Source organism: Macaca nemestrina, chromosome 17 (genome assembly GCF_043159975.1).
Source record: "Macaca nemestrina isolate mMacNem1 chromosome 17, mMacNem.hap1, whole genome shotgun sequence".
Classification (NCBI taxonomy): Eukaryota; Metazoa; Chordata; class Mammalia; order Primates; family Cercopithecidae; genus Macaca; species Macaca nemestrina.
This window is the reverse complement of record NC_092141.1, coordinates 45,452,270-45,466,108: the sequence shown is the minus strand read 5'-3', so window position 1 is coordinate 45,466,108 and position 13,839 is coordinate 45,452,270. Positions and strand designations below refer to the sequence as shown.

The 13,839-nt window shown below is 55.7% G+C and overlaps 1 protein-coding gene and 1 long non-coding RNA gene across 4 annotated transcripts in view; one reads left to right on the top strand and one right to left on the bottom strand.

The window, feature by feature from the left end:
- Positions 1-13,839, bottom strand: part of LOC139359579 (uncharacterized) — an 87,522-nt gene that overhangs the window by 39,122 nt on the left and 34,561 nt on the right. The window contains exon 3 of one of the 3 annotated variants that reach the window (XR_011615657.1): positions 6,600-7,594. The exons of the other annotated variants lie outside the window; for them this stretch is intronic. This is a non-coding gene — a long non-coding RNA (uncharacterized lncRNA). Of the gene's footprint in view, positions 1-6,599; positions 7,595-13,839 lie in introns of those variants that run through there. 3 annotated transcript variants of the gene reach the window in all.
- Positions 1,517-12,891, top strand: LOC105476979 (TBC1 domain family member 3B-like). The gene is made up of 15 exons (XM_071082781.1): positions 1,517-1,965; positions 3,391-3,463; positions 3,626-3,708; positions 5,000-5,039; positions 5,526-5,606; positions 6,059-6,166; positions 6,496-6,605; positions 7,830-7,878; positions 8,405-8,525; positions 9,236-9,330; positions 9,715-9,780; positions 10,251-10,350; positions 10,721-10,873; positions 11,846-12,207; positions 12,387-12,891. The coding sequence occupies exons 2-15, from the start codon at positions 3,392-3,394 to the stop codon at positions 12,639-12,641; spliced, it is 1,695 nt and encodes a 564-aa protein (XP_070938882.1). The 5' UTR covers positions 1,517-1,965; position 3,391; the 3' UTR covers positions 12,642-12,891.

Here is a 13,839-nt window from a genome sequence, read left to right as displayed (position 1 = left end):
GAGTGAGGCAGTTCTCAGGAGAGCTGATGGTTTCAAAGTGTGGCACTTCCTCGTTCTCCACTCACTCCCTCCTGCCGCCTTGTGAAGAAGGTGCCTGTTTCCCCTTTACCTTCTGCCATGATTGTAAGTTCCCTGAAGTGCAGGTCAATTAAACCTCTTTCCTTTATAAATTACCCAGTCTCGAGTATTTACAGAAGTGTGAAAACAAACTAGTACCCCTTCCCTGAGGTGCCTTCTCCTTAGGCATCCAGCTACCCCATGCTCCTGTTCTACCCCCGGTCTTTCTTTTGCCCTCATGAGGCTCAGGTGATCCACATGGCCAGCTCCAGCCCCATCCTACTGCAGCCCGTGTGGCTGCTGGAGAGGCCGCGCTCCTTTCCTCAGCCCAACGGGCCCTGATATGCTCTTTGGATCCTGGAGGAAACTGACCCCCTATTCTCACACTGGTGCAACTTCTTCCAAGACCTCAAAGCTGGACAACGTGAGTCAGTCTTTTTTAATGTCTCCACTTGCTAGGGCTGTCACTGGGACAGTCCTAGAGGGTAGTGCCACTGGATAAATGGATGAACAGATGGACAGTAGTCCAGGGATGACGTCCCTGTCTGTACTGACCTGGGTCCTTCCTCCAATAAGAAGCCTTCCTGAGTGAGTTTATACAGTCATCCCTTGGTATCCATGGAGGATTAGTTCTAGGGTCCCGGGGATGCCAAAATCCATGGATGCTCAAATCTCTGATATAACATGGCCTAGTATTTACATATAAGCTATGCACATCCTCCCATAGACGTTAGACCATTACTAGATTATTTATGATCTGTAACACAATGCAGATGCTACATAAACGGATGTGATACTGTATTCTTTAGGGAATGATGACAAGAACAAAGTCTGCACATGTTCAGTAGAGACATAACTATCCAATTTATTTTCTGAATATTTTCCATCTGCTGTTGCTGAATCCACAGATGCAGAGCTCCCGGTTATGACGGCCAAGTGTGCTTTGAGAATAGGGTGGGTGAGGTTGCTAATGAGTACAGGGGAGCAGGTGTTGATCAGAGGTCCCTGCATAGGGGCATCTGGACGCCCTATCTCGGGACTTGAGACTCCATTTGGATGGTACAGGCAGACTCAGCCCCGGTCAAAGTCCACCCCTTGAAGCTTCATTTTATCCCAAACTCTTTCTGGAGCCTGGAATTTGGCATCCCCTAGGCCCTGGCAGGAAGGACAGATGAACCAGATTTTAGATAACATGTCTAGAATAGAGTGAGGCCCTACTGTGTGCCTGGCACTTTCCCCACAGGATCCTCTAGCTAGAACATTCAAGGGTCATGGAGAGAAATACTCAGTTAAAATATCAGAAATTAAAAAAGAGATACCATTAGAGACACGCAAAAGACCATTAGGTAATAGTATTAGCATTTGTATTCTGAGATTCAACAGTAGTGGTCACTTCCCCCCACCCTTATGTGTATCCCAGACCACCCTGGGCGAGGAGGGCTGAGTTTAGTGAACACCCGTGGATGCTCTGATACTGGTCCTGGACCTCGGGGATGACAGTGATGAGGAACTGGGTGCACACATGAGTGTGTACACGTGTGTACACACCCAGGCCTGGCCAGAGAAGGCACACACACGTGTACAGATGTGTTTACCCATGTACACTTGTGAACGCGTGCACACAAACACATTGCAGGCAGGCATGTGGCCGCCTCAGGCAGCGGAGGACCCTGTCTCTGGGCCCTGCTGACCCGGGCAAGGCCCCACTGTGATGCGTGCCATGACCTCAGAGTGTCACTGGTGCTTAGCACCAATCCGCTCTCAGGCCTGCCTCTGTGTTCTACGGCAGTTACACGTGCACAGTGGTATCAGCTACACACGCACAGTGGTATCTGGGAACAGTTTTGTGGACTCGAAGGTTTTCTACCTGAGAGGCATAACGCAGGTCAGCTGATTCATCAGAATCAGGTGAGTGTGACCTGCTCTCTTCCCTCAGGCTGACTTGGGGACAGTGGCTATGCTGTGGGTGGTGTTGGCCTCTGGGCAGCTACCGAGGAGGGTCATCCCTGAGCACTCACCGGTCGCCCGTTCTACACTGCCAGTGTAGACGATTGGCTCTTTCGTCCTCATGGTGGCTTCATAGAGTGAGTGCCATTCCCTAGTGTAGCCATTTGACAGGTGAGATGTCTGGGGTCAGAGAGGCGGTAACCGGCCTGGGAATCCAGACATGAACTTGGGTTTTGCTCTCACCCTTGCTGTGTACTGTGCTGGAATTCAGGCCTGAACCCTGTGACCTCCCTGCCCTAGATCCCAAGTCTTCCCAGTTTTCCCATCCCGACGGGGCAGAGCCTGGTCCTGGCAGAGTCACTGAGATGGATCCACTGTAGGTGTGGTAGATAGGAGGGTCCTCAGAACACCTCTGTGCTCTAAGTTGGGTCCTGATGGTGGCTGTGGGCCCCAGTGAACACACAAGGTCCCTTATCCTGGGGAACCTTCTGCCCTTGGACAGCTGTGGAAAATGAAGGAGCCCTGGAGGGCTGGCTGGGGGGAGACCATCTTCCCTTCTGTTCAAAGGGGTCCAGGCACTGGGGTTCTCTCCAAGTATTTCTTGCTGTGTCTGGTCCTCTCGAGGCCTCGCCCTCCTTTTACCCCGAGTGTTCCCAGGAGGAACTGTCCATCTAGGTGTTCTCCAGGATCAAGGACCCACGGTCCTTCCTCAGTGACATGGGAAAATGAAGCCCCCTCCTGTAGGGACAGCTCAGAATGGTGGAGTCCAGTCCCTCCCCGAGTGAGGGGTTCCCCTAGCACAATAGATCATTTTCATCCCCCAAACCGAACACCCTCCTGCTCAACTGGCATTATTCCTAAAGTGGCTTCACAGTTCAGACTGAAGGGCCACGGGAGCCAAAGTGGTGAGCGGAGAAGAACAGAGCAGTCAGTAGATATTTTGATCCCTGTAGGAAACTGGGCATCTCTGTGGTCCCTGAGCATCTCAGGAGGCCAACTGTACAGAGACCTCTGATCGCTGCACCCAGTCTGCCTCCACATCCCTGGAATAGCCCACCATCGGCCCTTCACCCTTGGCAGGTGGACACTATTCAACCTGCTGGGGCATGTGTGTCCCCATTTCATGGCATTTGGGGACAACTGGACTCTCTGTCCAGGTCGCACTGTCCTCAAGTCCTTGGGATGATGCCCACCCCTGCTTGGGACTGGAGACTCCAGAGACTCATGCAGGTGTGGGCCACTGAGTCTGGCCCCTTTTTACCTGAGGATGGTGGTGGAATGGGGGTTACGCAGCCAGCCAGCATCTGGGAGCCCGATGGGAGCGGTTCAGGTTTTCTCTGAAGCTCTCGGGTACAATGTAACTTTTAGATGATTTTTGGCTCACAGGATGGAAATCGCAGAGGATGCAGATAGTTTGCGGGCACAGGAGCGAGAGAACATCATTATGAACTATGAGAAGGTACAGGTCGGTCTGCTCCTTGGAGGGAGGCCTCTTCCAATGCACCCTGGTCAAAGGGTCCTGGGCTCCCTAGGAGAACAGGGTGGGCACGGGTGGCCACTACCTCCAGGCCCTTGCACTCTTTACCTTGGACCCCTCACCAAGCCTCCCTCTGGGTTGCAGGGACACCGAGCTGGGCTGCCCGAGGACATGGGGCCTGAGCCTGTTGGAATCTACAGCAGCACTGATCGCTTCGGGATTCTGCAGTGAGTCCTCTGTGCTCCCCTCACCCCTGAAGCACCTGTCTCAGCTCAGGGATGGGTTTGCTTTTAGAAAGGCCTTTCTGAGGCAGGACTGTCTCACCACGTCGGGTCAACCTCCTTTCTAGGGTCAGAACTCCTCCCTGGCTCCCCTGCAGGTCTAGCCCCAGGTTGCTGTTAGGCCAGAGGTGCGGGGCCCATCTAGGGAGCGGGTGGGAATGGAGACTGGGCTAGGTCAGGCCCCTGGACTCTCAGCAGTTCTGTCCACAAGTTAGCACAAGAGGAGTGGGGCAGCCTGAGGGTCTGGCCATATCTACTTGGAGACAACCCCAGTGAGATCCATGTGTTGTGGCCACAGGGTGAGGGGACGCCTGGCCTAGCCTCACGGCTGTTTTCCAGCAGGTCTCTGAGAGACCACTGGCCCCTGTCCTCCCTCATTTCCCTAGAGCTACAGCCCTCACTGCCCCCATCGGGAAGATGGAAAGGCATGGAGACAGTGGGGGCTGTGGCCCTAGGGGAATGGGGGAGAAGACGGGCAAGGCCCCGTTCTGGGCATCTCATGTTAAGGCCAGGGAGGCAGCAGGGCTTGTGGCTACAGACCCTGGGTCTGGTGCTGGGAAGGGATCTGGGGCCAGGTAAGAGGAGCTCAGCCAGGAGACCATCCCTTAGGGATCATAGGATGAAGAGACAGAGGATCCCGGGGGAGGTAGGGTGGGAGGGAGCTGATGAGCGGTGCCACTTCTAAAACGCAGGGTGTGTGGGTCAGGTGCAGGGAGAGGCAGGTGGATGCTGGGAGGTCAAAACTTGCAAGGGCCTTGGGGCTGTCAAGTGGGATGAGCCCCTGGTGCACCAGGAGTACACCGGGCAGGTCTCAGGGCAGGCTCCCTTGACCCCGGTGGGGTGATGCAGTCACTCCCTGAGGGACTCCTGTGAGGGCCCTGTCGCCCACCCTGGGCGGCCCCCATCCCATCTCAGGCCTGACCTTTCTCAGCTCCAGCAGAAAGCACCACCTCTAGTCCAGGACAGGCAGCCCCATTGTGCAGCCTGACCGCCCCCCACGCCAGGGGCCCCAGTAACCCCGCCCAGACTGGCCCCGCACTCCTTCTTCTCCCAGCTCCTGCCCCTCTTGGGAGTCAGCCCCACAGGAAGGCCCTTGTCCTCCCTTCCCTGTGTCTTCTCCTGGGCTGAGCCCTGAGCTGGATAGGGACAGAGCCTGTCCTTTCTGGGGGTTGGCTCCCAGTCTGGGGCAGCTCCAGGCCCTGTGCAGGTCCTCAGTTCTGCCTGGGTTGCCTTACAGTGAGACAGAGCTGCCTCCTGCCACTGCTCGGGAGGTGAAGGTAAGAACTTGATGCATGGAGGGGCTGGTTCAGGGGCGTGGGGACTGGACGAGTGGTCGGTGAGGCAGAGGAGGCAGCTGGCCGGGGCGGTGGCCAGTGAGGGCAACATGCTCTCACTGGGAGGGGCAGCAGTCCCTGCTGGATCAGACCCCAAGTTGTGGTAACTTGGGCAGTTTGATAACATTCCAAAGTGAGAACCACAGTTGTGGCCTGGGGGTGGCCAGGACCCCACCCAGAGGCTGGGACCTGACCTAAGACTGGTGTGTCTGTGGCCTGAGGATGGCACGTCCCGGGGTCCCAAAGCCAGCCCACTGGCGCTCATTTGCACAAAGGCTCTCAGCCCTTAGGGTCTGCCCTTCCCTGGTTCCCTCCAGCTGGGTCCACCAGGGCTCCAGAGCCCAAGACCCAGCATTCATGGGCGGCTGTGGGAAGCCTGGCAGCTCCCCTAACGCCAACATTTCTCATTTGTCATTTCTCATTTGACAGCAAATGCGACGGGAGATAACACGAAAGAGCAAGTGGATGGAAATGCTGCGACAATGGGAGACATACAAGAACAGTAAAAAAGTAATGTGTGGAGGGAGAGGCCCCCGGAACCACTCTCTGCAGAGACAGGGGACAGGCACCCATGGCTGTAGCCTGGCGCCATCAGCCTCTCAGAGGGCGGGTGGCACACTGTCCTCACCCAGAGGCCTGCAGGCCTGGTCGGTGGTTTGCCTGCCTATTTGTGCAAGCGTCACCTTGCTGGGAGGGAATCTGAATCTAGGGCTGGGACCACCCGTAGCTCAAGGCTAGAGATGCCCTGGTAACTCAAAGGCAGGAGAATGTTCACATCAGAGTCCCGACTCTGAGTGTCCATGCACTCTTTCAATCCTGGGAAGGGAGACCCTGTCCCAGCTTAATGTCACCTCTAACGAGGAATCACGGGGCCAAAACCAACCATTTCCAGAATCCTCAGGCTCTGGTCCTCACTGGGGTCGCCCCGTGGCCTGTGACACCAGGTTGTTTTGTGCCCACAGCTGATAGATCGAGTATATAAGGGCATTCCCATGAACATCCGGGGCCAAGTGTGGTCAGTCCTCCTGAATATACAACAAATCAAGTCGAAAAACCCCAGAACATACAAGGTACGCTCAGGCAGAGCACAACAAACAGGACAGGCCGTGTTAGGGGCCCAGGTCTCCAGCTGGAGGGAGCATGAAGCCCAGCCTGGGGTGTGGGTGGGATGGTCAAATGCACATCCTGGGCACGGACGGTGACATAGTCACCACAGACAAACTCGGCTCCGGTGACCCTCCCCGGCTTCAGTAACAAGCCAAAAAGCAGCTTTGTGCACAAGGAAACCTTCCTGCTTTCCTTCCTTCCCGGAGTGCTGACTGTGGGCGGACTGCCATTTGGGGCAGGGAGTCTTCCATCTGTTCTGAGGCTGCTTCCTCCTTTTGGCCCTGCCCTACAGGTCATGAAGGAGAAGGGCAAGAGGTCATCTGAACACATCCACCAGATCGACCAGGACGTGAGGGCGACACTAAGGACTCACATCTTGTTCAGGGATCGCTACGGAGCCAAGTAAGCCTATGGGAGCCACAGGATCACAGCAGACATGGAGTGAATGAAAGGGATGGGGCCTTCCCCGGAGCAGAAGCCAGGGTCACCTAGGAGGGATGACAGAGCTGCCAAGAGCTCTCCTGGCCCAGGGAACAGCTGGCACCATGAAACAAGCACCTCCCTGGTTCCAAGCCCTGGGCCAGACTGGAACACGTGGGGCCAGAACCCAGGAGGATCCTGAGGAGACAGAAGGCAGCAAACAAAATCATGCACAATGGTGAAAGGTGCTCTCCCGGACCCACGGGGACCCACGGTAGGACTCACGGGAGGGTGGCAGGACAGAGGGCCCTAGAGCCTCCCGAGGTAACACTGACATCACCAAATGCTGGGGCAATAAGGGGTCCTGGAAACTGTCATCCTTGTCTGCTGGGAACGTGACATGGCACAGCCACTTTGGCAGCCAGTTGGGCAGTGACTCACAAAGCTCAATGGACTTCAACCACGTGTCCCCAAAGTGTCTCAGATATTGAACCCACTGATTTGAAAACTGACATCCACATAAGATGTTCACTACTTAATTCATCGTCACTCATACACGGAGACTTCGGAGATGGCCTTCAACACGGGAATGGGGAGAGCAAGGCTGGTCCTCCCTCCAAACGGAAGACCCAGTGAGAAAAGGGAACGAGCCAGTGATGGCCGGATGAACGTGGGTGGATCCTACATGCATTTTGCTGAGGGAAAGGAGCCAGACACAATAAGCTACCACATAGGATTCCCATTCCTGGGCCATTCTGGAAAAGGCCAAACCATAGGGACTGAGAAGCAGTCTGGGAGGCTAGGTGCTGACACATCGGGGAGAGGCCGGGTGCATAGGGGCCACCCTGGAGACTTGGAAGATGAAGGAGTCACTCCAGGAGGGGCTGAAGCGGTGGCCGGGAGACTCTGCCCATTGGTTTAGAACCGTGGAGGAACTGTACATCCAAAGACTGAACTGGCGTGTGTGCAAACTGAAAAAAAAAATCAGAGTGAAAAGGATCAGGCAAGTCACTGTACAACTGGGCTATCTGCATGTCACAGATGTGGATTTTACTGAAACATTTCCTCAAAGGACCTGAAGAGCTCACTGCTTATCTGGTGAATCATCTGAACCTGAAATGGGGTTTGTTGTTAGGCTTTGTGGACAAAGTGAAACCAACGGCATCTGCACAAAACAAACAAAAGCCTCCTTTCTCTGTTTCCTAGGCAGCGGGAACTATTCTACATCCTCCTGGCATATTCGGAGTATAACCCGGTGAGTATTCCCGGCAGTCGGACGTTCCCAGGCAGTATTTCCCGGTTCACAGGAGTGGGTGTCTGGTGGGGTGCTGTTGCTTCTTTTAAAGTTAGTATTTGTGAGCCACCAGGATATAGGAGGTAGGACTCCAGATCACTGCTGGCATAAACCTCCAAGCAAGGGGGTGGTCTCAAGGGGTCAAGCTGAGACACAAAGGAGTCAGGGCCTGGACTCCTGGTGTTACCTGGGTCTGACCACCACTTCTCAGAACCTGAAATGACGCCCTCCTCCTGGGGCTGCCCCAAAGCCCAGGAGCTTGGCAGAGTCACACGCAGGACGGTGCCATCAGGAGACATTTTGGACAAGGTGCTGAAGTGCCTGATGGACTTGGCTCTTGTCATGAAATGAATTTGCACCCTGAGGAAGCCTCTTCTTCAGAGGAAGCCTCCCCAGTCACCTCTCCCGTCTCCAATGACATGAGTCCTCCCAGGTGACCTCAGTCCTCCCAGGTGATGTCCTTTCACGGTGACTCTGGCTCTTGCAGGAGGTGGGCTACTGCAGGGACCTGAGCCCCATCGCGGCCTTGTTCCTCCTGTATCTGCCTGAGGAGGACGCATTCTGGGCACTGGTGCAGCTGCTGGCCAGGGAGAGGCACTCCCTGCAGGGTAGGTGGACAGCTGCCCCCAAGACTTCATGCAGTGAGTCCCAGGGGCAGCCACCCTGGCCAGATGATCTCAGCTTTCAGCCAAGGCACCTTCCTTGTGTTGCCAGCTTGTTGGGAGCCTTTAGTATGTCTCTGCTGAGGGTCCCACGGGAGTTCGCGGCTGACCCCCAAAGCCCAAGTCAGACGCCTTTCATCCCCATCAGCGGAGGGCATCTCATCCTCCCCGTGGCCACCCTCTGTGTCCTGCTGCCACGCCCTCCGGCTCTCTGTGCAGATGACTGTCTCCTCTCTGACAGTCCTCCTGCCCTCCAGCTACCCGGGCTCCAGTTGCCCTTGGTGCCCACTAATGGGCCGACCAAGCCCAGGTGGCAGCATCTCCCCATCCCGTGTCCCCTGGCCCGACCTCACTCTCAGGAGATGACCAGGAAGCTCAGCACCCACCCTGTTCCGGCCACCTTTTTGTGGCCTCAAAGTCAGGCTTGCCCTTTTTGCACCCTGGTCCAGGAGGCGTCCAGGGGAACCTCCAGCCAGGCTCCAGGGGATGTTCCTGCCCCACCTCCCCAGGGCAAAGGCTGCATGGTGAGGTCATCAGATGGGGGGGGTGGGAGGCCTTGCGGTTTGGGGGCCCCTGCAGCTGCCCAGCTCTTCCAGCTGATGGCTCCACATCTTGGGGGAAGGCTCTGATTTCATGACGGGCTGGGGGCTTCTCAGGGTTCCACAGTTCAAATGGCGGGACAGTCCAGGGACTCCAAGACCATCAGGAGCATGTGGTCCCCACGTCACAACCCAAGACCATGTGGCATCTGGTGAGTTTATGGTCCCCTCTGCTCTTCCCCAGAGGCCCTGCCTCTCGTGGGACTGGAGGAACGGGGCCTGGAGCCCCTTGTGGGGCTGGTGACTGGCTCAGTCCAGCCAGGGCCTGACCTGGGACGTCGGGTTCTCCATGGGCTGGGAGTTGGATTCCTTTCCTGCCCTGGAGAAGACAGAGGCACAGGGATGGGGGCCCAGCTCCCGCAGAGCAGGGCAAAGGGCAGTGTGTCCACCGGGAGTGTGGGAAGGGGACGGTGTTGTGGGGAGCCCTGGACACCGCCCAGTGTTCTTCACTAGGGGAAGGGTCTTCAGAGGCCCTGGAAGAGGGAGGATTTTAGGGCAGCCCAGGGGGCCCTGAGCACCTCTGTTCCTCCCATCAGGACAAGGAAGGTGTTTGCGCAAAGGGTTCCTCATTAGGCTGGCTTCTCCAGATGTTGAATGATGGGGTAAGAAGGCACAGGGAGACCCTGGCTCAGGGACCCTCCTTGCCCTGCAGTGCCCTGCTTCCGCAGCCCGGGGGTCTGGCTCACCCACAGCCCACAGGAGGCTCCGTCCGCAAGGGGGTCCCCACAAGACACCCAAACAAAACCCTCTGCCCAAGAGGGGTCATCCCAGGGCAAAGGCTGGGGCTCAGGCCCAGTCTCATGGGCAGACAGGGCCAGGACCCGACTTGAGAGGGCTCTGGGAAGCCTCATGCCCTGGGCAAGCCCCTCTCTCCAGGAGCCACATCCCCCCTCAAATGAGTGCCCCCCATGAGGAGCTGCAAGACCTTGTCTGACCGAGCGCCCTGGAGGGCTCAGGCGACCCTCATGGCGAAGGTCACTGACTCTGGGGACTGAAGCCCCAATGGACCCAGCTCGAGCCACCAGCCCCAGCCTGGAAGGGCTACAGTCTCCCACACCTGCTGTCCCCACAGATCTCTCTTGGGCTTATCCTGCGCCTGTGGGATGTGTATTTGCTGGAAGGAGAACAAGTGTTGATGCCGATGACAAGCATTGCCTTTAAAGTTCAGCGGAGTAAGTGTACATGTGCCCAGTGGGGCCTGGGAAGCCCTGGGGTCAGACCCAGACTGTCCGGAGGCCAGCTAACTCACACTGTCCTCATGATCCTCTGTTCTGGTCCGGAGGGAGGTCTGGCCAGGTGGGCTGGGCAGGGGACTGAGACACCGAGCCCATCCTTCACATGACCCAGATGAAAGTCAGGAGTGTCGTGAGCACTTCCTTACCCAAGTTGCCCTCCAGCCACAGTTTCTTGTGCACATCTGGGTCCCTGGGGTGGCCACAAAAGGATCCAGCACTGCCCAGTGGGAGACTGAAGTGGCCACAGGGTATCAGCTGTGCCCCCTCCCAGGGAACTCTCCTGGCCTGATGTCCACCCTGTCCCTAGAGCGCCACATGAAGACGTCCAGGTGTGGCCTGTGGGCACGGTTTCGGAACCAGTTCTTCCATACCTGGGAGTTGGATGATGACTCTGTGCTCAAGCATCTTAGGGCCTCTACGAAGAAACTAACGAGGAAGCAAGGAGACCTGCCACCCCCAGGTGGGCTCCAGTGCCATGTCCCCTCCCATGTCACCCTCTGGGGCAGTCAATAGTGGGGGAGTGCCCGAGGCCCGCAACCCTACTACCTGGGCCTTCCTCTTCACCTTTTCTTCCTCCTCTTCCTCCTGGACTCTAAGAAAGTACAGGAGGCCCACCGGTCCTCAGGGCAGGCGCTCAGTGCGTGTGTACTGGATGTGTTGTGCCCGCAGGAGGAGGATGTGGGCATGACCCTCTAACAAGCCCCATCCTACATTCCACAGTGTCTCTGTCTCTCCCTCACAGGGCCCGCTAGGGCACTAGATGAGCCAGACCCATTTGTGGGAAACCCTGCCCCTCCCTGCAAGCACCCACAGCCTCAGAGAGCAGCAGAGGCCCCTCACTGCTGCATGCTCCTCCAAGGTTGCCAGGACAACCAGCCTTGAGCCAGGGAGACAAGGGAATCGGGTGTTCCTGACCCCCACAGCATTCAGGGAGAGGGCACAGGCAGGACCCCGGGCCCAGAGCCAAGATTTCAGCCAGATGTGGGAACGGTCAGTGGCATGGACTGGACAGCCCAGGAGGGCAGAGGATGACCCATGTCAAGGCCCAATCACCCACTGCGTAGATGGATCCCCATGAGAGGTGGCAAGTGGCTGGGTGACATCCAAGTCCCCTCCCACCTGAGTTCTCACTAGGGGTTGTATCCCTGGCCCAACAGGCCTGGGACGAGGGTGTGTGGTAGGAAGCCCCCTGCCAGTCCGAACCCTGGGGGCAGTGCCAGGAGCCACCTGTCTTGCCCTAGCAGCTTCCCCACGCCAAGTGGTACACACCCCTCCCTCTGGGATCAGCAGACTACAGGCGTGTCCTCAGTGTCAGGCCCCGGGGGCCCCACAGAGACCCCGAGGACTCCAGAGACCCAGGCAGGTGGGGCCCAGCCTGGAAAGGCCTGCATGGGCTCATTAGAGACGCTGACCACGTCTGTTTTCCTTTCAGCCAAACCCGAGCAAGTGTCCTCAACACCCAGGCCTGTGCTGGCTTCACATGGCAGGATGACCCTCTGCAATGGGGACAGGCAGGCCCCTCCAGGCCCACCAGCCCGGTTCCAGCGGCCCATTTGGCTAGTTTCCCCACCATGGGCACCTCTTTCTTCCACATCCTGTCCTGGTGGGGCTGTCCGGGAAGACACCTACCCTGTGGGCACTTGGGGTGTGCCCAGCCCAGCCCCGACTCAGGGAAGACCTCAGGGTTCCTGGAGATTCCTGGAGTGGAACTCGATGCCCCGGCTCCCGACGGACCTGGATGTAGGGGGCCCTTGGTTCCCCCATTATGATTTCGAACAGAGCTGCTTGGTCCGTGTTCCTTCTGAATGTGTCCTGGACAGCCCTGGGACTATGGGACACGGCTAGCCTCGGAAGCCCATGGGGACCCTGACACCAAGCCCTGCCAAGGCCATTAGGACTGAAGGAGATCGGGAGACATCCCACTGCAACAGGGCACCCCATCTGCGGACAAGAGACTTGCACCCAATTTCTAGAATGGCACCGTACCCCAGGAGGACCAGCTGGCCACCTGCTGGCAGGCGGAACACCCTGCGGAGGGGGTGAGATTGATTTTCACTGCACTGAGCCACAGTGTGGACATGGACTTCCAGCCCTGCAGTGCACCCAGCACTGATTCCAACCAGGACACCTCCTTAACAGCTATGCACGAGCAGCAGCGCGCTCCCACCTCAGGGCCTTGCCTCTGCCACCTCTACTTGGAAAGTTCTCAGTTCCCTCCAGGCTTCTAGAAGCATCTGGGCCAGGGCTCATGGCTGGATAATTTCCCGAGGCTTAACAACCCAAGCCAGCTTTGCCTCTTCGCTTTATTTTTTGTTAAACTTATGAAAATTGATTAAGAAAGTGTGCAGCTTGAAAGACCTTCACAGATGGAACACACCAGCCCCTAGATCACAAAGCCAACCATGCCCAGCCCCTCCCAGCACCCCCAGCCATGTGACCAGCTTTCTGAATTCTGACGACACCGTGTGCCTGCCTTTGTATTTTCAACTCATAGATGATAACCCCCTTCCTGTTTTAAAATAAATGTTTTCTGTTGAAATTATTTTAGCTATAAAAGATTGAAAAGGCACTACAGTGTCCTCCTACACCTTCCATCCAGCTGCCCCTAATTATGACGTTTTGCAGTACCATGGCACATAAGAAATTTAGGCCGGGTGTGGTGACTGACACGTGTAATCTCAGCAATTTGAGAGGTCAAGGCGGGAGGTTCAGGTTCACTTGAGTCTGGAAGTCTGAGACCAGCTTGGGAAACACAGGTGAACCCTGTCCCTAGAGAAAAGTCAAAGAAATTAGCCAGGCCTGGTGGCGTGTGTCTATGGTCCCACCTAGTGAGGACCTTGAGGCAGGAGGACTGCTGGAGCCCATGACTTCCAGGAAGCAGTAAGCCATGATTGCACCACTGAAGAATAGAAAGGTAAATATTTGAAGTGTTACTTTATGCCACTAGGGAAAGCAAGAAGACTGTTATACCATCAGTATTAAGGTATACAGTTTTCTAAAAATTTATCTCTGCAGTTCAATAAGAAAAAATTCCTGCACATTATATTTGATAGAGCAAATAAAGAAAAAAATAAAAACATTAAAGGAAATGTCAGTATTAGACTCATGCACTTTTCAAAGCATTACTAAAAAGCATCTCACATTTCTGTTTAAAACACTTGTACCATTGCATAATTAAGTACGAAGATGAGAGTTATTTGAGGTGTTTAAAAGTTGGTGGTGCCACATCTAACTGGTGTAAGCTAGATAAAAATCACTATAAAAAAGTTCAAATTCCATGCAAATGTAAAGATGATACAATCTTATTAAATTGTTAGACATTTTTTCCCAACTACCAAATGGGATAACATCATGTCTATAATTAGCAATGAGAAAATTCTATTTGCACACTCTTCAAAGTCCATTTTTAAAATTTTATACATATCA